Here is a 26676-nt window from a genome sequence, read left to right as displayed (position 1 = left end):
TTGGTCTTTTCGTCTCTCAGCAAGGAAGATGTTGCTGGTGTTAAAGGAGAATTTATTCAGATACTTGCTAAAGACAGGAAAGCTTTATTCAAGAAGGGGACCGCTGCAATGGGGAGTAGGGGAGAGAGACTGAGCTCAATTCTGAATAGAATGAGAACAGTGGGGGGTTATAGCTAAGAAGCAATAAGGAGGAACATTACTAAGATAGATGGAACATTACTAAAAGGATACATCCAAACTAGGTAGATTTTTGCTAGACTAACTTAACAGGATTCTTCCTGAAGGCAAGCCAGGGTGTTAAGATATCAAGGGTGAGGGATGAGGAATTTGATCAGATATCAAGATGGGAGGATTTTCAGTAAAATGACTCAGCAGGGTCTTTACTAAGATGGACCAAGCGGGCCGGGGACAGATCTCTAAGGTCAGGGCCTTCTCAGGAGGGCTCATTAGGAGTGTGACTCAAGTTTGGTCAGGGAGAGAAATTTTGTCACTGGCATCAGGGACATTAGTATCGTATAAGACATAAATATCAACTAACATTTCTTCAGTCGCTTATGAGTATTAGGTAATGTGCCAGGCATTTAATAAATGTTAATTATTTCATTCAACCCGTAGGACAATCCTAAAGAGCAGGTGCTATTAGTCTGATTTTATTCACCAGGAAATTGAGGTTCTGAATGGTGAAGGGATTTTCACAAGGCTAGACTACTCAGATAGACTGACAAAGCTGGAATTTGAATCCAGAGTTTTCTGATTCTGCAAACCAGTATCTGTGAGCACTGTTTTATCTTGTGAATGTGTGGCTGTATGGATGGATCTAATGTTGCCTCCAGTGAGTAGCACATATTTACAGTGAATAAATGACTTAGTGAATACCTATCAGAGGGACACTTGGGTGGCTCAGCGGTTGAGTCTGACTTTGGCTCAGGTTGTGATCCTGGGGTCCTGGGATTGATTCCGCATTGGGCTCCACACAGGAAGCCTGCTTCTCCCTCTGCCTATGTGTCTGCCTCTCTCTGTGCGTCTCTCATGAATAAATAAATAAAATCTTGAAAAAAATAATACCCATGAGAAAGGCGAGTTGCAATTGGTGTCAACAGATTCAGAGGACTTCAAATGCTGCCAAGATTAATTTGTGATACAGGGTCAGGGCATAAAACATCCGTCATCCTCATTACCCTTAGCACCACAATGGAAGGAATCACAAGGTTTTACTTTGGGTTTCATTCTTTGGCCATCCATGCTCATCTGCTTTCAGACTTGAATGGATCTGAAACCCTCATATCTCTGTCATAGCAACAATTCACCTTGAAAGACAGTGGCAGCATCTCCTTGAATAAGAAAAATGAGAATGTGTCACATTTCAGATGTGAATCTGGCTGTGAGTGAGTCAGTGACATGTACAAACACTTTTAAAAAGTGGTAAACAGACATGATACATGTAAGGGAATCTGTCATTGAGAGAACATCCTAGGTATGTTCCCTTTTGTGCTATTATGTAGATAAATATTTATCCCTTCATCAGCCATCTTCCTCCTCTTTCACAGAATTCCTTCATCCCTTGCAGGAACACCATTTTAGGAAATGTTAAAAAGAATCTTAGTGTTTTAAAACCAACACAATATACAAATTTCAAGAGGAGACCTTTTAAGCATTTCTCCCAGAGTTAGGGTCAAATCTCTTAAACTGGGTTTTATTTTCATTTATTTTTAAGTATGGCTTTAAGATATTACTTCTGTGACAGTTGCATTTTCTTGAGCCTGATGGACCATATTTTAATTCAAGATCTTTCTGTGGATAATTTCTGTTATAATGTAGGAGGAACAAAATAATTTCTTAAGTCCATGGAAAGTACAGAAGGATGGTAGAGGGGGAGTTCAGAAATTCCTCACTGGGAGATAGAGGTTTGTGATTTCCCTGGTTCTTGAGAATTCTAATATTTGGGGTAGAGCCTGATTCATAGTAGATGCACAATAAATATTTGCTGGATTAATGAATGAATTTTTGCCTAACTGAAATGTCTCTAGGCCTGGACTGGACTGTGACAAGAAAGGCTTTGATTCTTCTTTGTTTCAGGTTAGTTAACTGAGTCACACTGAAGATACATAAGAGTTGATTTAAAAAATTGAATGGCTAATTTACAAACATTTATATTTAAGTGTTAGGAAATATGGTTAAGATTAGGAAAACAGTTAAGACAATGATTTGTACAGAGTAGACTAGTTCAGGCAGCGAATACTTCATAGATTACAGTTTAACAAGATTAAATGTCACATAAAACATGTATGACAGTGCTTCTGATTTTTATATTAACATACCATCGATTATACACATGAGAAATATTGCTGGTTCAATTTGGGTTATGAAATATGTAGTTTTTTATAAGACATTTCAAATTACAACATATCTCAGGCAGCATGCAGGAAAGGCATTTATTGTACATTTGTTAGGACACACCTTGCAATAAGCTTCCAGTTTTGGGTAGTTAGATCAAGAATATAGAAACCGTTGGAATGGTAGTATGGTTGAAATCAGCAGTTGTATTTACTGACTGAGAGATCATTTCTGGTAAAAATAAAACTCTCTGAATTCATTCATTAGGAAAATGCACAGTGAGCATAAACTCAATTCTTTAAATTTTTTTTTTTCACAATTCTCATTTATTGGTGATACAGCAGCTGCAGGAAATCTGAATTCTGAGAGCTGGTTGTACATAACAGCAGGAATTCTGTGGGCTCACATGATTACAACAAAGATGCTTACCATTTGAAATCACATATTATAACAACGGTGCTATACAAACATCACAAATATTTGGTGTTTCAGAGTCTTAACAAATATTATGCTGTGGTTATTTCACAAAGAGACTAGATTAACAGGCAGTGTAAATCACATATATCTTAAGATTTTAAAAATACATTTTTTACAACAGTTTTCTAATTTCTTCACTAGAATTTAATTTTGGTTTTGTCTCATACTTAGAGTCCTTAAAGAAACTATGAATCTCTGGCTCATGCCAAGAAAGTCAATAGAATTGATATTTCCCCACAGGAATATGGCTGAGTGTACATTGAATCACAGAGTCAATAAAGCAACATCTAACTTATAACAGATTAATTTTTAAAATTCAAATAAAATCGAAGTATTTTAAAAGATAGCAGTTTGAACAAAACTATAGGAATCAAAAATTTTATGTACAAAACAGTTGAATGTATTTTGTAAATGGCTAGTTCTTGCAAACTGCACAAATTAAATATCCTTGGTACACATAGTCTGTTAACCATCTATGCAACATTGTTAGACCTTGGAGTTAACCTACATGAGATGATTAGGTGGGAAGATTAGATGGTAATTTCCATCCACTCATGACAGTGCTTGAAAGGGAACATTTTAATGCCTTCCATGTTAGACAAGATCTGTCATTAATGTTGGCGCCTTTCATTTAAAAGAATTAGCTGAAATTCCCAAAAGTGATTCAGTGCAGTATGACAATTATAGAGAAGACTCATGTATATACCCTTGAATGTTGGAGTGCTAATCCAGCATTCTGCAGGTGATCCAAGTTACTGTACCTTTCATTCCTAAGGTGTCTGTGTATTATACTGGTTTAAAGAATATTGTCCTGGGCCCTTAGGAATATAAAACATTGATTTTCAAAAAGATAGAGGATGATAGGGCAAACATGTCTTATATTCATAATAAAAGAAATTAATCTACATTTTCATTAAACAGTGCTCTTTGGCAGAAGACTATAGATAATATCCGCTTTTAACTTTTCATTTAGGCCATCTTCCCTTTTGATGGTATCAGGTGTATGGTCACTTATTCATTACTATTAGTTAATAGGAAAACACCACAGATATAAAAATATTTAAGTTTAGCACATATTTTTGAAAGTTGAATTCAAAATGTATTGATTCATTGATAACTAGAGAAGTTATTTTACACAGGCATTTTTAGCAGTGTTGCTTACAATTATAATTTTAACAATGTGGTCAGCAAAGAGGATATGAGAGTACCTTTATTCCCTACTACATGTTGTCACTGAAACACACTGAATAAATCCACTGGAATTTCTGTTTTTATACACTGTGTTTCCTACAAAATGAGTAATAGATGATGCATATCCCTTAATATATGTGTGCATGTGGTTGTGTGTGTTTGTACTCAGAATGGCAAGTTTAGAGATTACATTCATTGGCATAAAGAATAAAAACTGAAAAACTCAAGTATCCAAATGCATTACTGACATACCACCACTCAGGAATTTAAAAGTGCAGTGAAGTTATGTTATTTTAAAAGTAGTTTTAGACGTGAACATTTTCAGGATCAACTAAAGGAATATGAGGATTGTTTACCATTTTTCAAGGTAAAATCTCCTCCTCTCCATTTTTAATCTCTTCCCACTCTCCTTGCTTTGAAGGATATTTGTAGTGGGTCCTTTAAACTACACATACAAGATGTGAACAAGTGATTTTTCCTTTTTTTTTGCCTTGTACAGACAATTCATGATCACCTCCTCAGGAGAGGTGGTTTCTGGCTCAATGATCTGCCACTTTTTTTCTTTATGGATTGCCTGTTCTGGCTCAGGATGAGTTCAGTTTACTTTAACAGTCTTTACCAGGCTTATTCAGTGGGAACGAATTGCCATCAGTAATCATCAAAGGCAAGAGAGAAGTTCTACTGCCTAAATTTTCCCTTCTTTTTTGCCTCTTTAGAATACTCACAGTGGCACAGAGCAATGGATATATACAGTATGTACAATATGCTAGTTCCTTTCCTGGCCCTTGTCTAGGAAGTTACCAATATCTTCTCAGTGTGAGCTTCCTACTGTCTACAACAATTAATAGATGAAACCCAGGGATGTCCCGTTGTAATAACAGTTGTGCCAACGATTATTATGGCTTATTAGAATAGTGTTGAATTGCACCACTGACCTATGAAAATCACCATGAATGGCACTGAAAGGCAAAACTGTTGGGAGATTAAAACAATTATCTGTCATCTTCTAATACCAAGGCTTCTTTTTTTTTTTTATTTACCACATAAGTAAGACTCTTCAGATCATATAACTTTTCCCCCTGATCTTTCTGAAAGAAATTTTTTATCCAGGTTTGTTTCAAGGTTTTGGGACTTGAGCCAATAACACACACCATGGGGTGTGGACTAAGGCAAGCCACCAGTGTAACTTTGCCTTGAGTTTAAGAAGTGTAAAAATACCACAATATACTCTGAAACTCTGGAAGAAGGTCAAGGCTCTGGATCTGCATGAATCCCAGACAATTTGACTCAGCCCCTATCCCTAGAAAGGTGTACATCCCATCACCAAAGTGTCTTGACATTGGTAATTATTCTAGGAAGCATCCTTTTAGTGAGACTTTAACTTTTAGTTAAAAGAATATGTAAATAGATACTATACAATTGTGGAGACAGAGGAAGGGGGGACTTTTAGCTGGAGGTATTTGGTAATCAGGTATGAAAGAGAAATGGGATAATGGGGAAAGAGCCAAGGGGGAAAGATTCTTGGAGACAGAAAACAAATGTTCAAATGCTTAAACTTTGACCAACAACAGGAGAGGAACACAGATTTTAGAGAAGTGGGCTTTTCAGTAATTCCTGAAAAAGCAGTCGTTCCAAAATATCTGACAAATTTGACTCCTTTTAAGGGAGGCCTGGAGTGAGTGACAGTTATAGAATTCTTCTCCAGGATATCATTGTTAAGCCTCCATTATAGGCTGCTTTTTTGTACGCTTGAATTAGTTTTCTGGATCTCCAAAATAGGGGAGTCAAAATATATATGGTTGTTTTAAGTACCTGTAAGTGGGTTCTTTTCAGGTTAGATTTTAGGAAAAATACATACATGTGCACATATAATAACAATCTTAAGTTGTATTTTGCAAGGCCTCTTTATAAACAAAGTCACTTGTTGACTCTCCATTTCTGCATCAATTCAAATGAGAGAGCCTAGAAAGGAATTCCTGAGTAACTTGGGATGGTGCCTACATTGTGGTTTCCAGGTTTTATGAGCTATACTGAGCCTTTGAAACTATCTTCTAAAACCCAAACTCACTCATAACCAGTAGTCATTTTAGCTTAATTAGTTCACACCCAGTCTTTAAACCAGTGGACTGTATCATTAAGTATAACTCAGTACTGATACACACATGATGGTGCAGCATTAAGGCAAAAGGTCCAGAGCCTAATCAATTAAGTGTCCAAGGTCATTCTAGAGGCCCTGAGCCAGTCAAGCAAAGCAGATTAGCTGTTGGTTTTTTGAAAGAACTAGAAAAGCTGATTAGAAATCTCTCTGGAGAGCCTGCCTGAAGCTCTTTTATGCCAGGAAAGAATATTTGTAAGGATTAATTTGCCTTCAAATTGTATTTTAAGTCCAGTGAACATTTATGTCCATATATCAGAATTTATTGGGATTGTAAAGAACCTACCATTTAAGCTTTTAAGCTTTTTCCTCTGAGGAAGCAGTTAAACAGTGGGCAGCATTTACTTTCCTGGATCTCTCAGAGCTCTGTTCAGTAGCTCTCAAACTTGAACGTGCACCAGAATCACCCTTAAGGGCTTGTCAGAGGCTATATGGCTGGGCCCACTTCCATAATTTGATTCACAGGTCTGAGCAGGGTCTCTGGTAGGACTAGAGAATTTGCATAAATAACAAATTTCAAATTTTTGGCTGATACTGCTTTGTTAGGAACCAAATGTCAAGAGTCACTACAGTAGCTTATTCCAAAACACATTGTCATTACCCAAATCACCTTAATGTGCTCCCAGGACAAAGGTTTTCCATGTGGAATGTGAAGGTGGGTATTGGAGTTTTCTGCCAGACATTTTTATAATGTAGGTAAGGGACAGATTCAATAGATACTAATTTAATATAAGAGCTTCAGAAGTTAGTGCCATATCTGCATATATACAGCAAACCTGTAAGTAAAATGTGACTCACTCATGCTCTAACTTGTGACCTTCCCCTGAAGGAAATATTTTTCTATATCACTAAATTTGAGTCTCTAGAAGGCTTTTTAAAAATTTATTTGAGAGGGATAGTGGCAGAGGGAGGCCGAGAATCTTAAGCAGGCTCCACATCCAGCATGGAGCCTGACATGAGGCTCGAGCTCACAACCCTGAGTTCATGACCTGAGCCGGGAATCAAGAGTTGAATGCTCAGCTGACTGAGACACCCAGGCCCCCTTTAAAAGGTGTTGTAGAAGACTTTACAGAGGGCATTATTTCAGTAATAGCATTAAGAGTCTCTCTTGCCACACAGGTAAAATTATTCCTATTACCTTGAGGTGATTAACATAATAGATTAGTTAAGTTCAGGTTCTTCATTGAACACAAAGGTTTGTTGATTTCTTTTTCTAGTAAAATCCCTTTTAAAGTGTATCAAATGCAAGGATCTATTTGCATGAGTAAAGAGTTTGCAAGAACATCAGAGAAATTCAGTTGATGAGAAATTAAGTTGAACAAGCTGCCAGTGCACTTAGAGATTACTATTTGACAGGTGGAACTGGGTCAGTTCAAGAGCCTGGATTGGTATAAGGACTTGAGAGGGATGAGACATGAGGGTCTGAATGAGCAGCTGCCTTATTCAGAAGGGAGGCTCAATCTATTCACAAGTTCTCTGCCTTATGCCAAGCACCTATCACTGATTGACAGAGCTACTTAGATGGCTTAAGGCAGTCATTTTTAGAAAATGCTTATGGTGCAGATTTGTTTAAAAAGAGACAGAAAATCCAACCTTTCCAATTTAGGATCTCCTAATGAAATGTGAAATGGGGGTCAAAATCAATATGAAGGACTTCTCAATATATATAAATACCATGCCTACTGCAACTGAACAGCAGCTTTACATAAACATTAGTCATGAGAAGGAAAAAATAATTTTTTCCCTAGGTGAAAGTTCTAGATATTAATATAGTTATAGGAAAAATATTATCTATTTATTTTTTTTCTTAGTGGGGAGGCTCACGAGATCACTTTATCTGTTACAGTGCTGGGAACATTTGTTTACCTTTCCCCCTGATGAATTTGGCGTTGTGCCTCAATGCTAATAAAGTTGGAATATATGACTGTTATGATGTTGAAATGGTTTTGCCATTTCTAATGACATTCTAGCTGGGATTCTTTCAAGAGAAAGCTTACATTTATTCCACTAAAACATTTTTTGTTTATATAAGCAGAGTTCACCATGGTTGCTTTTTCTTTTCCCCATGGCAATGCCTACATCCTCTTGCTATATTTTCTCCAACTGTATGCAATTTCAGATTGCTAATGAGGCATTTGGGCTGTGGGCCAACCAGGTGACTTGCTAGGGGTGGGATTTAAGTCTTTGTAAAATCATTTTGAGGAGTCATCTTCTCCGTAACAAGGAAGGCTTTAGAAAGACAGTTGAACATGTAGAAATGAAATTCCTTTTTTGTCTTCCTTGACAATCTATTAATATCTTTCTGTCTGGTCAACAAACACCCTGTTTGTATTTACTCACTTTAGTATAAAATAACTGTATCAGTCTCTCTCTTAAAAGGTAAGAGAGAAACAAAGAATTAAACAAAGAATTAAGTACAAAGAATGAAAAAGTACGTGGAATTATTGCGAGAAGCTGTAGGAATGTAGTTTACATTCAGAAGAATAACATTCAGCCTTACAAGGGTCACTGATGTGGAATTCATTCCAATCTCATTAAATTTTCTATTGTAGGTTTATTCCGAAGGGAGAAACTTTTCACTCCCTGTTTGGGAAGGGAATTTTTTTTTTCCAGAAGTGCACAAAGGATTTTTTCAAAATAAACCTTTAAATTCCCATCAGACTTAATGTGGTTTTATTGGCTTGACACTTGCAATCAAGTATTATGAGGAGAAACTGGTTCACAATGGAAAGTACCTTCAACCCATACCCAGTGGATGATAACAGGGAGCAAGAGATCAATCATGTAGTGCTTGATGTGTTCTGGGAAATCAAGCTAAAGGTAGTCTTTCCTTTAATGATAAGGGAATTCATGTTCAGAAGAGCCAAAGATTCATCACCCTCTGAAACAAATACTCATTTTTGAAAGAGATGAGTCCTTGGGTCTCCTCTCTGATGACATTTGATGTTAAAATGAAGAGAGCTTTGTATATTCAGACATAGGGACTAAGGTATCTTCTAGTTGGCTGTCAAAATGTGACAGCTGGAGTTGAACTCACTGAAATATAACCAGACACCTCAAAGTCAAAAGAGCAACAGGTAGAGTTAAGAACATCCAGTGATGAATTAGTATCAACACTCAATAGAAAACAATTCAGGAGTGGGGAGGCAAATATTTGATATTTGTAATCAGTTCTTCCCTACTTGAAATGCTAAAGATCATATGTCAACCTCAGAGTTGGCTCATTGTAGACTCAAGATCTGTTAGTTGAGTTTGAATTCATTTATCTCATTGGTGAAAGACTATGAAGTTAAAGAAATTAGTATTTCTATTTCTATTAAAAGCTTCTTGAAAGGTTTCAGAATGGCTCCATTAAGCAGTCTCAAATTGATAAAATGTCTCCACCAAAGTGGAAGATTAATTTGCATGCCACAAGTGGACTCCTCTTAACTGAATTCAGGGCTAGTATTAATTTTCTTAAAACTACTTTGTCTTGAGCTCTCCATATCCTCTTAGAGCGCCTGATACAATACTTTGTACAAAATAAATGCTTGAGGTTTATAGAATTCAACTAGGATTGAAAAAATATAGATTCTGATGTTTGATTTAAAAATGGTTTCACAGCCTTGACTGTAGAGATGTTTTTTTGAAAGTTTTGACTGAATATAAAGTCAATCAACAATTCTGGAAGACATAGTTGCTAAGTTCACTAATTTTCTTCCCTCTTTGGTTTTAACTTCTGGTTCTTTTTTCTCAGGTAATTTGCCATTTGATATTTATCTAGCCTCAGTATCCAGATCTGAATTTTAATGGATTAGCACTGTCCAAACATACTTTGTAGCAATCAGTCTTTATTGTTTTGTGAGGACCAGGCAAGAGGATCAAGTGACATTTAAGATCCTGGTGTCAAAGCAATTTCTGACTTTTGATTAAAGTAGTTGAGGAAACATTTCCAGTTCCTAAAGATCCTCCGAATGGTCTGTGCTTTGGTACAAATCTTGTGAATCAACCAGTGAGACAGCTATCATTTCTTTCTTTTTTCTTTTATATTAGGAACTAAGGAATGGCTGTTTCTCCTGGGAGAATTAAGAATTAAAGGCAGACTCTGGAGCTGTGTCAGTATCCTCCCACAGAATGAGTATGGGGAAATACTCTGCTGGGAATCATGACAGATAAAAACTTATGAGGAAGAACAAAACATCAAGAGAGCCTGTCAAAAGCTGTGCCCTCCTCTTTAACCCAGAAGCCTGTGCTGAACCTTTTTTATTGTCTTCAAATGTTATTAAATATCTTGTCTGTTGTTTTAAAGAGACCAAAACCAGTCTGGTTTCTTTATAAGAGAAAACCCAGTCTTTCGGTAAAGTCACAATGATACTACACATGCTTACATCGTTTTGGTTAATAGAAGTGTCAAGATCTAAGGAGGTATGATTTCTAAACAGGAACAAAATAATTATTACTTTCATTTTACTAATGAAACAACTTCTAGAGTTGCAGTGAGAGTATTGGCCAGGAAGAAAAAATACAAGCCTGGAGTCCTTTAAGAATGGACTCCTTGGGGCAGCCCGGGTGGCTCAGCGGTTTAGTGCCGCCTTCAGCCCAGGGCAGGATCCTGGAGACCCAGAATCAAGTCCCACATCGGGCTCCCTGCATGGAGCCTGCTTCTCCCTCTGCCTGTGTCTCTGCCTCTCTCTCTTTCTGTGTCTCTCATGAATAAAAAAAAAAAAAAAAAAAGAATGGACTCCTTGCTAGGTCCAATCCACATTAGCTCTGCTACTTTCTTAGTGTTTTAAAAACTGGGTCCATGGCAAGCAGTTTGAAAAGATGGGTTCACTCTCTAGGCAGGCATCAAGTATCTGAGCTGCATGACTCGAAAGATTTGAGTCAAACAAAACAGCCTGGCTCAGAGAGGAGTCATTATAGGTAATATTCACATTAAGTGAAAAGAATACTCTGGCATTGTTCTAATGTTCATAGACCATATCCATTATGGGGGGGGGGGAGCAAGGGTGGTGCTGGTCTGGCTTGAGAACTAGTATTGGTCCCATTTATACTGCCCAGTTCCTGACCCCACCTAGTAACTAAACGGTGATGTGACTTATGACATTGATAGTGATTTCTCTCCTCTCCCCAACTGCTTGTTTGCCTCTATATACTCTATAAATGGGATACGGGAGGGCAAGGATTGGACACTAATGTTACTAAATCCCATGTCCCAGTAATTATGGGACATTTCCATGCATTTTCCTTATGGCTTTGCAAAACATGTACTCTTTGCTTCAGAATTGGCATTTAAAAGCATCTCTCTTGGTGTTTAAAGTTTCAAAATTTAAACACAATTTTCAAGGCGATAAGCAGATGTAGTCCATTTTGAAAATGAGTATAACCCTTTTCTTTTGACTTTCTCATCATCTACAGTTGTTTCTGAAAGATGTGCCCTAGACACTGAAAGTCAGGAGTACGAAAAGGGGCATAGAGGTGGGGTTGCTGATGCAATCCTACTGCTCACAGCTTCTTTGGGTGCTAGACTCCTTTCTCAACAAAATGAAACCAGTTGTTGGAAAAATTCCCAATCCATTTTGATGAGAAAGATACTCATTTTTTAAAAAGGAAATCTATCCAGGATCTGTGAGGACAACCTGAGAATATCAAGAATATTTTAAGCCACATGCATACATTTACCACAGTATCATCTGTCTCAAAGAAGACTCAAAGTGTCAAATTTCCTAAGGGATTACTAATGGAAGCAAAATCCTTGTTCTTAAGTTTTAGACTGCAACTTCAAAGATAATATTTTCTTAGCCTAACAATAACAGAGCTAATAAAAATGGCTTTCAGTTTTTGCATGATGTTATCTTTTGCTTAGATCCAATATAACAAGAATTTTATTGAAATAGCAATAAGATAAAAGTCCTTCCAATATTCCTAATAGCATGTGTCCCCAACAAGGTCCTATATGTAATGAAGCAGGTGGTTAAATAGGCTCCAGTGACCTGACATCAATATTATTACCCCTCTCTGTACTCACTCCTTACCCTGACTGGACCACCTTGGAGAAATCTCATTACCAGTTAGTTGAAAGGGTTGGGTTGCCTGTTAGTAACATCTTGGATGGAAAATGCTAGGCACAACACAACCAGTGTGTATGAAAGTTGAGGGTTGCTTCAGTGAAAGTAAGTTAAATTACAGCTAGTGGAGGATATATGGTGGTAAATGATTAGATTTTTATGGCAGAAGTGGGGAGGAGTCTCATTCCTACTGTCCTGTTGTGCCAAAACATATTTCTAGAAAATGTCAAGTCATGTATAGGAGCCTGCCTGCTCAGTGCTATGTTTCCAGGGAAAATATAAAATCTCATCCTTTTAATCCCCCAGGATTTGGCCTAGACGAGCATAATTTTTTTCAAGAGCTGTTTTCAACACCCTCCAAATAATAACAGAGAGTAATTGGAAAAATCAGAAGGGTACCCTAATTGATCCTAAAGACTTTCTATCAGAAATGCTTGCTAAATGAAGGGAAGAAAAGCATTTTTTTTTCTTTTAAAGATCTACTTACGTTTTTTAGAAAGATACATATAACTAACATTCTAGGCAGTTTTCAAACAACTGAATTTGCACCTTTATCAAAAAAAGAAAATCGGGAATGTGTTTTCTTCTGTATTTCTCTCCCTTTTTTAATTTATAAAAGACACCTGATAAAAGGAATACTAACTTGACATTGGCTTTTACAGTAATCTTAGACATCTGTAAATGTAATTCAAGTTATTTGATATACATTGTCTGTTTTTGTATTTATGTATAAATATCTTTGTGTCCTAGGAAAAGATGAAATAGAGATTTAACACTGAAACTGTGTCTGATTATTATAGAATAATCTTCAGACTACCATTTCAAATACTTTTTGTTTTTACCTTGGTTGAAATGGCAACTTCTGGTAGAAAAAAAACACTAAAAGCAACCCTTCTGTTTGCTTTCCATGAAAAGGCCAGTATTTCAGAAGGCTTTTAACTACTGGTAGGTCTTTCAGGACTTTGTTGTTTGTTTGGGTTAGACTCAAGCTCAATATCCCATCTGATGATTATTTAAAATATTAAAATTAATTCTGAAATGTTAATATCAAAATGGAATCAGCCTTTTTTACATTAAATTGTCAAGTTATTAAGTTCTGAAATTAAGAAACTTCTTAGCCTAAAAAAGACGGTAAATTGTTGAAGGTATTTTTATGAGACACCTGTATAGATCCAGTTGTGTTCCACAAAATAACTCAATAATTTGGAAAAGAGTAACTAAAGCATACCTTGTAACAAAAGTCAAAAGTTATGTATGCCAAGCTTTGATTCTCATATAAAAACAGAATACAAGCTGAAATTGTTACTGTTTTTTGAAACTAGAAATTTATCTTCCTTACGGTTAATGACTTTAAAATAATTTAGAAAAGAGTAATCTGTGATGAAATACTACCTCGCACATTTTATTTGTGCTAAATTCTTTCATTTTTAAAGTATGTCTATCAACAACATAGATACTTTTCACTTAAAACATTATTTTAGCCATATTATTTACTTACATGAACATTATTAGAATATATTTCAAGATTTCTTCTTTGGAGCAGTTCTCAAAGTTTAATGTTAGGATAAGTATAAGGAGGTAGAGAAATGTACCTACAGAGAAAATTATTTTTCTTAGAACTGGTTAGGTCCTATAATTTTTATCTTAAATATTGATATATTTTTTAAGTGAAACATTTTGAAAAGTGGTCAGATACTTGGTTATTAGGATTGTTCCTTCCAGTTAGAAAGAATGGGACCTTCACATTAGAATATAGGTCATAACAAACAGAATCACATTTTTAAGAAAGCTCTCCCTAGAAAATTTATCTGTGGCTTCAAGGGGATCTACTAAAAAGTACTATAAATTAAAAGCAGGTTAATTCAACTTGGGAATGTAGGAGAGAGGTCTTTGGAAATTTCTGGGCCACATCCTTCCTGGTGAATAAACAAATTCCAATATAGATGGTTGCCAGTATGTTAATTCCCCTGTCACCCCCAGTATACTCTTGGATTTGGCTAGGTAGCTCTGTCTCTGCAATCAACAAATTAGGAGGGCTGGGCTTTGCAGTAACTGTCAAAATCAAGTCAGTAGATTGAAGTTAGCTAATTTCTCTTTTGGTGTATGGTTATTGTGGAATTTTACTATCATTTGCATACCAGGAATATAATACCCACAGAGAAACATTTGACCCACTTGTATTTTTTGGAGGCATTATATTTTTCTATGTTTACATACTTCACCTTTGTAGAAACTTTCATAGAATTGAGTGTGAGTGTGTGTCTGTGTGTTTTGGGGGTGGGCTCCTTCATCCTGATCCATACTTACATATATCAATAGAATAAAAGGCTAGGTAGATGGCACTGAAGCATGAAAAATGTGATCCAAAAAGGAAAATCAGTACTGCTGTAATGTGTAGGGTATTATCTGTCCTAAACATTTATAGAGATACATAGTAAATGATTGTTTTCCAAGTAGAATGCCATTATTTTCATTTCTTCCTATGATAAATTCACTTTCAGAAAAATATCCCAGAGCACATTATCATGATCCTCTCTCCATTGCTGAGAGGCAACAGTGAGCATTACTAAGGGTGATGAACATGGTGGGAATAAGCATGGAAAAGTTTGGAATTGGGGAAAAGAAAGACTAAGATTGCCTATTTCCAAGGGAACATCTCTCTGGATCTTTGATAAAGGTTAGGACAGCATGATTCTAAAGAATGTGAGTAGGACCAGCAGCTGTGAAATAGTTCATTGATTACAGATGTGGTGACCATGGGCAAGCAAGTCTATCCTGTAAAGATAGGAATTGTGGTTTTAACCACAAAGTCCTCTTCCCTTTTGAAGTTATGAAGTAATGTTCTTTCCTACAAATAAATAAAAATAGTAATATGTATAATGACTGTTTATTTAAAGGCCCCTTAGGAGAATAAATCAGAGGAACTTTGACAAAACTGAAAATTGGTAGAGCCTCTTAGAACATCTTTTTGGACATCTTGGCAGGCAGGGGGAAAAGTCACAGAAAGCTACTCACCAATTCTTGTGGGCTGGAAAGCTGAAGCACTCTGTCCCTTGGGAGACCTAACTCTCAGTGGTTGTTCTCTTCTCTAGGACATTCTCTACCTTGAGAGATGATTAACTATGGCCTGATTAAGTTCCAAAAATCAACTATCTAACTATTGCAATAGTTTCCCCTTCCTATGTCCTTGAAAGTAGAACACCATCTGAGCTACCCAACACATTGTGTTGGGTAGAAGACTACATTTCTAGAAATGATAGAAAGCTAATATTAAAAAGAAGAGCAGAAATGCAGTCCATTAACAAAAATCTGTAGGTAGATCTGAATGAAAGCCAATAGATGTATTCATAATAGCATCTTTCTTTCTCTGTAAGAAAAATATGATTGTGTAAAGCTCTTCTACATAATACACTCATTTGTTTATCAATTAAATATTATGTTCAATTTTACCAACAGCTACAATGCTTTTGCCAAGCGAAGTGATTACTATAACAAAAGTTGTGAATGCCACTTGTAGATTTGGGTGAGAATTAAGGTTGTGCATTGTCAATCATGAAATGGCCAAGTGTTTTTGAAGTTATGAAACTGTACTCAAGACTTGCTCTGAATTCAACTGCCCAAGATAGGAGACAGAAAACTAGAATCAAAAAAGACACTCTACATCTTGAACCAGGAGACATTTTTTAACAGAAGTCTTAAAGGGGCTGATTTACATTCTTAAGAGGGTGAAGTTTTGTCACTGTCTACTGGAAGAAATGTATTACATTTCTAATTGCAGTTATGTGTAGAACAAACCAATCTATTTTGAAAGATTAGGACCAGGGATCCTGGGCTGTGGAATCAATGAATCTAACCCTGTATGGAAAAGGTAATGTGCTTCTATTAACCATAAGACTACTGGGGGAAAGATGCTGTGTTGGGGATTCTCACTGTGAATGAGATTCATCTATCAGAATACCTATAGGGGGTTTAAAGGAGCACATTTTATAATTTTTTTCTTTGAAAAGCAACAAGAAAAACTGTGCTTATGCTGTAGAGAAAACAAAGCTCTCTGAAATCTTCACTGGTGGCAGGCTTGAATCATCATCTTTGAATTAAAATTAGCTTATAAGAGGTTGAGAATCATTGAACCATGACATTTTATTGAAAGGTAGTTAAGATAGTCAAGACTACTCTGGCCATTGAATTACTGTCTTTGGTATTTAAAGAAATAAATGTTGGCTGCTTATTTTGTGTTAAACCAAAGATTGGTAACTAGGAGACATTAATTGTTGATCCAAGAAAATATTTAAATTATACTTTATTTCCTTCACATGTGAAAGTGTGCCACACATGATCATATATGGATATAATGAATTCAAAGGAAATTTTAAAGATGATCAGATGAGTAAAATTCCATTTACATGTGCACAGTGGACAGATTCCAAGAACTGAATCCACTGATATTAATGTAGACTTGCAAATAAGCATACAAACTAGAGGTCACATTTTTTTTCACAAATGCTGATTTCTAGTGTCACCTCTTCTTGTACTGTTGGTTATGTGATACGTAAAATCAATAACATGTAGTTAGAAATTAATGCAAGCAAATTCTATTAGGATTAAGAGGAATATAGTATATGATACTAAGCAACTAAGTATCACTTGGGAAACAACTGTTACTTCTGATCAGTTTTATTGAGATTGATTTATTTGCTATAATATTCTGCTAAAAAGTGGTTTGATGTGGAGCTGTTTATAGGTCATGTTCTTGGATGCAGAAAGGATGTAGATAAAGTGGTACTAAAAGATGTAAAAAAAAAAAAAACAATTAGTGAAATGGAGAAACATCCAACATTTATCTCTATACCATTGGATAGACACATATTCTGACACTGTGCTCTCTTGGGAACATTAAAAAGGAAACCTTGTATGACCGAAGAGTTGACATTTGCGTGAGTTTGAATACTGGGTATCTATTTTCTTTCTTTTGGATGAGATACCAATTGCACAATAATACCTTTTTGGTCTTTATTTCTTCAAAACATCAAAACAAAAATGAAGTAGATGACAATGAGAGGAAACATTCCATACAGATTATGCTGTATCACTAGTGATTAAATCAGAAACAATTAGAAACTTTATTTGTCTGTGTCAATAATGTGTACCATTTATAAGGAACAGCACAATTAGTGCACTTCCCCCCTAAAGCTGTGCACAATACACACAAAATAAACAAAATGAAATAATTTTACACAACTACAATTATTAACAACTCTGAACAATCAGAATCATATTTTCCCTATAACATGAAACTTGAAAAAAGCAAACAAACCAAAAAGCTTTGAAATTAAAATTCAATGGCAGGAATTTCTGAAAGTCCTCTGTGAAAATTTGCTATGGGATTATTGATGTTCCAAATATGGCTAAAATTGAGTGCAAAATCTAATTTTTAGACAACTCACATCCTTTGACAATATTTACTTGGTGTTTCTAGGCTAGATTTCCATTTAGTAAATCTTAAGAAAAAATGGGTTAGCATGTGCCCCCAAAAGACTTAGACCATCAAATGTTGGGCCATGGCCTGCTGGGGTGAGTCTCCTGGAGATATGAGGAAACTATAGAGGTGTGGGGCATAGAAAAGTACTGCTATCCAACAAAGATAAAAATGGGGTTAATTGGAGCATTTCAGTTATCTGGATCACCAACATATTGCCTTTCTTGGCTTACGATTGGGGGCGGGGTGTGTGTACGGATATATAAGAACAGCCAAGGATACATAGGATGCTTCCCTTAACCTGTGCTTTATCTCTGAGTTAAAATCTTAGATATTTGGACAACTCCATTGGTAACAATTTCAATGTGTTTATGTCAAAAGTTTTATCCTGTTTTTCCTTTTAAGATAAAAGTGTTTCCATTTGGCTGTGCTAACTTTTACCCATGGAAATAGCAATCACATTAGCTGTGAGCCCCCTGAGGGTAGGGATCTGGGCTGTCTTGTTCATGGTTTAGGTCCCAAGAGTAGCACAGTACCTGGCATATTGAGGAATAACCAGCATTTAATTATTCATTCAGTCACCAAATGTTTATTAAATGATGAATGATTATGATTACTGAGTAAAATAAGAGGAAATAACTGAACAGCTTTTATATCTTAAGTATCTTTGAATCAATACAGAGGGCCAGTGGTGTCTCTGGCCTGGGATTCTTTATAGATAGAGAAGTCTGAGACAGGACCAACGTCATTCCATTTTTCCTCATTACTGGACTCACTACTTTGGAATGTTAGGTTTATCCATGCTCTTTGGTATTTTGAAATAGAAAGAGCCATTCCTTTTCCAGGGTTAAAAACCTCCCAGTGCAATCCTCCTGGGAGACACTAATCTCATCTAATTGCTTCCTCCTTAGTCATAAGTACAGAAGATGCACTAGTAAAGGCCCATTGGTCTCCCTGGCTCCTTTCCTACTACAGATACAATCAGAGGAGTCTGGGTGGTGAAATAAACAGGGCTCAAAATAGCCTTTTACATAAAAAAATAAAATGAACAAACCACTATCTACCATCTGTGCCAGACAGAGCAGAAGTGAAATAAATACTTTGGGGTTAGGGGTGTCATGGAAATGGAGGCTCTCAAAGCCTGGGGAACATCGAATCCAGCCACTGCTCTACACCTTTCTCCTTGGCCTTCCAGAATCATCAACAGGTGACTGTTTAGAGGCCTCTGGTGTATTCCACATGGCTAATTTTCCATGAAGATACTTGGTAGTTTGCCTCCTGTCCTCTCAATAGCTTTAATTTCCCAGTGAACTGTTATTGCTTCTTAGAAATGAATGTGCAGGTCCATGAACAGTAAGCCATTTTCTCCTCTTATCCCTAGTAAAATCAAACTCAATAACAACACAAAAGTTACAACTCAGGTGAAAAGGAAACTCACTTATGTCTTCAATGTCCAGTCAACATTGCTGAATGGGAGAACAGTATACGCTATACTCTACTATATACAGATACGCTTATTTTGTTTTTCATCCATGCACTGTGTAACAGGTATCACAACAACATTCCCAAACAGGCACATGAAGAAGGAGCAAATGTTCAGTCATGACTGGAACAGGATTGTGCAAGCCATGAATGCTTTTGAAAATAAAACCGACGAATGATCCCAGGCAACAGCAAACATGGGACTGGGACATATCGAAGCAAATGGAAGAGGGTGATGTGCTTTTTGAATGGGATTATTCCTGTTTGCATTAGAGGTGGTGGGCAGGAGGAGGAGGGTTAGGATGAGGGCCTGGGGGTTTAGTCAGGTTGGAAAACCAGAATAAGGGCCTTGCTAATCACAGTCCAGAGCTAAAGAGATAAGAAATAAATGCTTTTGCATGTTCTTGGGAATCTAGGCACATTATTTCTGTACCTGTTGAACAAGAGTGCCAGGCATTGTATCTTTAAATATCAGACTGTATCTAGAACTACCACTTTTCCTGGCTGCATTCGAGCTCCCATGCTTCTTCTTGGAGGCAGCTTTACCTCTTCTCATGTTCCAGAGATAAGCATGAAATTTAGTGATGTAGTGAAGACATGCTTCTTCTTCCATGCCCATATCCTTTCTTAATCCAAAATAATTTTTAAAGTTTTTGGAGAGAGTAATTGTAATGATTTAAATTTTTGCCAAAAGCCCATTTGCACTTAGATTGGTCATCACCTCCCACAAGAGAAACAAAAACTTTGACTCTCCCAACAAAACAATACAAAATAAAAGTCAAACATCAGCCACCTCCCAGCCCCCACCAAAAACGAGCAGAAACAGAAAGCAAATAAAAATTTTGAACGATTTATGAACCTGGAGAGAACACAGTCCTTCTAGGCTGAGCTGCAAAGATGCCCCTGCCTCCATGCCTTGTTCAATGTGATGACGCCCCTGGGAATGGGAGGTGATGGTTTCTCACTTCAGCCCTAGTACAGAGTATGCTCTTGAAGCTGGATTCCATCAGCAGGTAAGTGAACATGACAAATGTCAGTTTCCTCTGTTCATTATACATAATATTTTATGTATATATATACGTATATATATATAAATTTACTATATCTGATTGTTCCTTTAGAAGCCTTTTATGTGGCAGTAGGCCTCCAGGGAGGAGAAGAAAATGTACAAGAGCCATAGGAGCACGAAGAGGCAGGATGTGAGGAGCTTGGCAGTCCGGGGCCCACCCAGCTCACCTCCGATTTCTGGCCTCCGCCGATACAGCAGCACCCCCACATTGATGAAAGCAAAAATGGTGAAGAGAGTGACAGAGAAAGCTAGCGTGCCAGGGGACACTTTGAACTGTTCCCCATTGGCTGCATGGTAGATGGCAGCGATGGACCAGGCCACGCCGATTCCCAGAAAGACGTTCACCGCGTTGCTGCCAGTGACGTTACCTATGGACGCGTCTGCATACTGATCCTGGGTGGCTGCCACTTTGCTTGCAAATGTGTCTGCAGAGGAAAAAAGAAAAAGGCAGTGACACTCAATATTTTAAAGAGGTCTGCGGAGTGCTGGAAGCTTCAGCTGTGCTCTCTAGGATCAAATCCCCCAATGGAAGCCCAGTACCAGGAGAGGGTTTTGCTGTTTTCTGGAGTCCCAGTCCTGTGGCCAGAGCTACAGGATCAAGACAGCAGCAGCCAAAGGTTTGGTGTTGCCTGCGTTGCTGACCAGATCATCTTGGCCAAGTTCTTTATCCACAGGTACCACAGTTCTTTGTAATATTGATCTTGCAGGGTAGCCTTTTTCAGAGTGATCGTGGCCCATCAGAATCATGTGGGGTCCTACATAAGCGTGAATTAGCACAAGGCTCCACCTGGTTGGTCTAGATCAGAATCACCAGGGCCCAGGAATCCATTTTAACAACCTCCCAAAGGATGGCAGGTTGCCAAAGTTTGTGAATGGCTGCTGGAGAATATTACTAAAAGGTTTGGTATCATTAGTTCTAGTTTATATATATAAGAAAAGTGAGGCATCAGGAAATCTTTGCAAAGATTCAGGAGCAAATCATTTGTGGAACTGAAACTAATGGAACCATAGTAATAGGTGGCATTTGCCTAGAGTCTTAGGGACAGGAAAGCTGACTCACCTGTGCTATGGCATTAATTGTGACAACAATTTTATGTGCCAAGGATGCTTTATAGGTGAGAACACTGGGCTTAAGGACAATAAGTAATGGATGCAACATCATACAAGAAGGAAGAAGCCATTTTAGGGCTGGCACTTGGGCCTCCTGCCTTCACTATAAATGCTTTTCCACGGTGCCATCTTACCTCTCACTATGCCATGTGTACCGATGGCCATCCTCAAAGCTTTGTTCACCAATAATCCTGAGTGCATCTTTTTCTGAAGGTAGGAAAATCATGTTCCATACAAGGAATAGGACAAAAAGTGACATATTTTTGATGCGTGGAGCATAGGGATTTCGAGCAGGTTTGAGCTAGAAAATTTCAAATCCTGCCTTCACAATTGAATGTGTGACCCCAGGCAGATTACTTGATTTCTCTGAGCCTCAATTTTTTAATCTGTGAAATGGGGATAGTGACATCCACTTCAGGGAGCTGTTAGCCTGAAATACTATGTGTAAAATGCTTATCCTTCTTGGTACAAAGGAAGAGTAGCTCTTTCTGTGGTTTTGCAAAGACCGTGTAAAGCAGACTAGATCAGTTTACGAAAAGTTGAGGCAGGATCCAAAATAACTCCCTTTATTAAGCATCTGGATAGAACTTGCAAGATAGTATCTTTTCTGTATAACTGTCTCATTAATAATATTAAAGTCCTTTTGGCTACCTTGGCAGTATACCTTACACAGAAGATTTATAGAAGACCTGAGTAACTGTCAGATTGAGCTCACATTTGCAGAGCCAGTAATGGCTGATATGACACTATGGCGGGGTGTTGTGTCATCTGCTCTGGTCCCCTGGAGGTTCCTGGGATGCTCTGAGTATGCGTGGGCTTGGGAGATATCTGGACTACTTTCTCCCCTCTGTGGCTATTCTGTGGCCACCATCATCTTCCCATAAATCCCCAATGGGGATGATACATAGAGCTTGTAAGCTTACATCAACCTGTAGGTCTTTGAGCTTCACTCTGGCAAGTTGGTTATTTAGGCTGCTCAGAGGATACTGAAGAAGCAATATCCCTTTCTTTTTAAAAGGAAGTCAGTCAACAGGGAGGACCTCATCTCATTAATCCTGACCTCTGTGGTGGAAAGCAGTTTTTACTTACTGTTCTATAATTAAACTAAGGCAAACACTCTCTGTACCAGGCACTGTCCGACACACATTACACATGTGTTCTCATTCAACCCTCTTATCAGCTTTAAAGATGTGGCTGTTCCTCTTCTATGATTTGGGAATGCCTCTTGGACAGGTCGCTAGAACACGGATTTTTAAAACAAACTGATTCAATGTCAGAGCCCATTCTCAGCCCACACCACCCGGCCACTCCCAGGAAAGATTAAAGTCTTCCTTTCCTCACTTCAGATTGTCCTGTTCCTTCCACTCGGAAACTCCGAAACAGGTTCTTGCAGAATGCTCTTTCCTGTCTCAGAGCAAAGACTGCAGAAGGGGTAGGCAGTTTGCCCACCTACCCTCCTGGATGCACGCTGCTTTGTGCATTCAGATCACACATGGCATTGAGGACTATCGTGGAAGCTAGTGAGTAAAAGCCAAGCAGGACAAATCTTAATGGTCTCTTGCACTTCATTGGTAAGAGTTATTAGGAGCAGCAGCAACAGCCTCAGGGAAAAAAAAGTGGAGTCGTTTTGCTTTTCTTTTTCAATCAAGGACAGACAGCTAGCTGAGCAAGGAAAGTAAAGGAAAAAGGTGGAAGGCAGGAGTTTGCAGTTTATAGTTCAGCTGCTGCTGAGGAACACCTGAGAGGCTATTCTGTGCTGACATGGCTGCTGGCACCAGCTGGTGGTGAACAGATGGCCGTGTTAGGCTGGGCCGTCCAGGTGGGGACATTTCCTCCCCACGCTGCTGGGGCAGGTGACCTGGCGCTGGTCCACACCTGCTTATCTCCCCTGGCATGTGGTACATGGCACACTGGACTTCCTGGGTGCCCCCTCTCCACTCAACCTCTAAGACTTTCTGGAGGTTTCTGCTGTTGTGCCTGAAGGAAATGAGGCATAAATCAAAGATTCCTGGGACCAAGGACCCTGAACACCCAAACCAGTCCTTCTGCCTGAAATGCAGGGCACACCTGGGTCTGCAGGGGTGTCTCCCTTTCTTGTTTTTCAATAGCCTATTGTGCATATTGAATGGGAATCCTTGTAATAACAGGCTCCTGTTTTCAAATGCCTCTCTCTGGATTCCCTGCAAAATTAGTAGCCAAAGTAACTAGCTTGTCACATAAATGAAACCTGCTTGGGGCTTTTTTGAGTCTGATAGGTTTTATTTACCTGGGTTACACATCAGGCCTTTTGTCTGGTTTAATTTGAAAGCTATATAAAAATTATAGGTATATGCAAATCCAAATCATTAACCTTAGCTCCAGCAGAGACAGCTCTGTTTTCCAAATAAAGTATGATGGCATCTCCCCAAATTACCTTCTATCACTGCTTTGCTGCCTAGTGCAAAGAGCGACACATCACACACCACATGTTAGGAGCTGCCAAGCCTCACGCTGAACACTGAGCCCATAACCTGTTTACAGTTGAACAAGGCAAAAGCCACTCATATACCACTCCCCAAAGGAAAATCCAAGAAATAACTACTGCTGTGGTCTCAGAGGGGTTGTAATCATATTCAGAACTTGGCCCATTAAACTAACATATACAAGTCAGATTTCCCATGTGATTGGCACAAATAAGACATGTTGATTATATCTATATCTATATCTATATCTATATCTATATCTATATCTATATCTATATCTATATCTATATCTATCTATATCTATATCTATCTATATCTATATCTAGATATATATATTCCTACATATACATCTTAGGTCAGATTTCCAGTAGGGTTTTTTGCTTTTAACTCTCATCTTGAATTCTAATAAATTTTGAATTAGTCACATAGTCTTAGACTTTTGGTTCTGCTTCCTGGTACCTATGACTATAAATCAGTAACAGGAAAGATTCAGTTGGGAGACAGTGTGGCTAGAACTAAACCAAACGTCACTGAGTCAGGACATAACTGTCCTCTGCAGACCTATCTTGAGTTCACTGTGTGAAACCTTGGCCAAGTCATCTGGTCAGTGTGCATAATAGGTCAGTACACTCCCCTTTCCTCCAGAAATTATTTTTACCTGAATTTTTCAAACTTTATAGCTACATGCAGAATTAAATGTCTCTTCTGTAGGGCAGCCTGGATGGCTCAGCAGCTTAGCGCCACCTTCAGCCCAGAGCCTGATCCTGGGACTCAGGATCGAGTCCCACGTCAGGCTCCCTGCATGGAGCCTGCCTGTGTCTCTGCCTCTCTCTCTCTCTTTTTTCTCTCTCTCTGTGTGTCTCTCATGAATAAATAAAAATTTTTAAAAATGTCTCTTCTGTAAAAAGGATATGTATTATGTTTCTATAGGTCACACATAGGGTTTATTATCTAGAGCAAGGGTTTCATCCTAGATGATTTATTCTTGACTCTTATCATATTTTGAGGGCCAGCTGTTCAACCCTGGAGCAGTTTGTGCCCAGGAACTGACACTGACAGTGATTTTCATTGGAATCAAGCCTGCTTATGAGGCATGCTTGCTTCCCCAGCACCTGTGAATTAATGACAATATAAGAGATGGACCAGGGGTACAGAGCTTCATGATGCAGTAGTGAGAGAAGCTTCATTAAGGAGACCATTTTATCTCTTCTATCTATGTGGTCTTGGGCAGGGCATCACTTTTTTTAGGTTCTAGTTTCTTCATCTAAAATAAAGGATTTAGACTAGAATATCTCCATGACTGTCCCTAAGTTTATTGTTTGGGTGGTACACAGAATACATCAAAATACTAAATTCTCATGTATGATTTTAGTGTTTCTCTTTTTTTTTGTAGGAGTTTGAACGTAGGCACCCTTCTTCATTAAAACTGATTAATGTTAATATCTTCTCATTTTTAAAGAATGGCCTAAATGAAATATTCAAAGATCCCAGGAAGATCTCTAGAGCTGAAGATACTGCCATTGATCAAATTGTGACAGTATTTATGAAATTAAACCATACTGCACAGTCACTTACCTCTCCAAATAGATAAATGTTTGCAAAATTATTTACTCGAAGTTACTTTGACCAGTCATCCATTTATATGAGTAAAGCCTTGATATAAATGGTGGCATTGACAACTGTTGCAAACTGTGTAATGTCAAGTTTGCATACCCCTGGCATGAGAAATACTGGGAGAGCCAGGTTAAAAGATCTGGAGCTCCACCCTCAACCCACCTAATCAGACTCTCTGATGTAAGGACACAGGAATATGCATTTTAACAAGTGCCTCAGGTTATTCTTCCTTACACCAATGTTTAAGAACTATGGCTCTAAGCCATGGAAATGGCTATTGCTCCAAATGCCCACAGTGTGGGTGGCCTTGCTGAAAGAGATAGAAGTTTCAGTTTGGGGGAAGCAGCTAATTTCTCTTAGAAACAGTGATGCCCTCAGATAGAGGGGTTATTTTATTCACAGAACCATTTGGGTGGGCGTGGTGGAGGGACTGGGGCTGCTTAACTCTAATGTTCACCCACTCTCAAGACATTACTATTTTTTTTAAAGATTTGTTTATTTTAGGGAGCGTGAGAGAATGAGTAAGTGGGGAGAGGGGCAGAGGGAGAGAATCTTCAAGCAGACTCCCTGCTGAGTGCAGAGCCCGTGGGCTCAATGCCAGGACCCATGAGATGATGATCTGAGCTGAAACCAAGAGTTGGACACTCAGCTGACTGAGCCACTCAGGCGCCATAATGCTCTTATTATCTTTAAACCTTAATCCAGCATAGATGCTATGAAAGGCCAAAGGAGGAGGGAAATGTACTTTAGTTGAATTCTGGCTCTGTCACTTGCCAGGTAAGCAGCTTACCTACTTCATTTTTGAAGAAAATGAAGTCTTGACAGAAATGTGTTAAGATGAATTGCACTCAGATTAGGGTCTGGCAACTAATGAGGGTTCAGTATTATTAGCTGTTTTTATAAAACAACAGCACCAGATCCCAAGAGAATGAATAAATGATAAGGAATTCTGACTTAATGTGTTAATTCTCAACTTTTAGGGAGTTGGAACATCCTTTAAAGCCTGACTTAATGATCCCATGCATTTAAAAATGTGATAAAGCATAGAATTATTCTTAAAAATCAAAGACTTTTTTTTTATTTTGAAAATTCCACATAACCTAAGTCATAAAATGACATTGGATGTTCTGGTTTTTAAGGCAGGCATCTCTGCTGAAATAATGCTCATATTCCTCTCTCACTTTCCTCTATGCACGTTTTTCTCTTGCTCTTTCAGAATTCAAATGGAAAGAGTTTATGTACTAATTCTGTCACTGAGG

At 38.0% G+C, this 26676-nt stretch overlaps 1 protein-coding gene across 17 annotated transcripts in view; it reads right to left on the bottom strand.

The window, feature by feature from the left end:
* Positions 1-2130: 2130 nt before the first annotated feature.
* The window catches only part of SLC8A1 (solute carrier family 8 member A1), a 398173-nt gene continuing 373627 nt past the window's right edge, over positions 2131-26676 (bottom strand). For all 17 annotated transcript variants that reach the window (XM_041756267.1, XM_041756266.1, XM_041756269.1 and 14 more), the window contains one exon: positions 2131-20656. In XM_041756267.1, the coding sequence (XP_041612201.1) occupies positions 20280-20656 (377 nt within the window). In that variant the 3' untranslated portion in view covers positions 2131-20279. The remainder of the gene's footprint in view (positions 20657-26676) is intronic.

The sequence above is a fragment of the Vulpes lagopus genome, chromosome 5, assembly GCF_018345385.1.
Source record: "Vulpes lagopus strain Blue_001 chromosome 5, ASM1834538v1, whole genome shotgun sequence".
Classification (NCBI taxonomy): domain Eukaryota; kingdom Metazoa; phylum Chordata; class Mammalia; order Carnivora; family Canidae; genus Vulpes; species Vulpes lagopus.
Note: the sequence above shows the minus strand (reverse complement) of the source record. Positions and strands in the feature narration are given on the sequence as shown.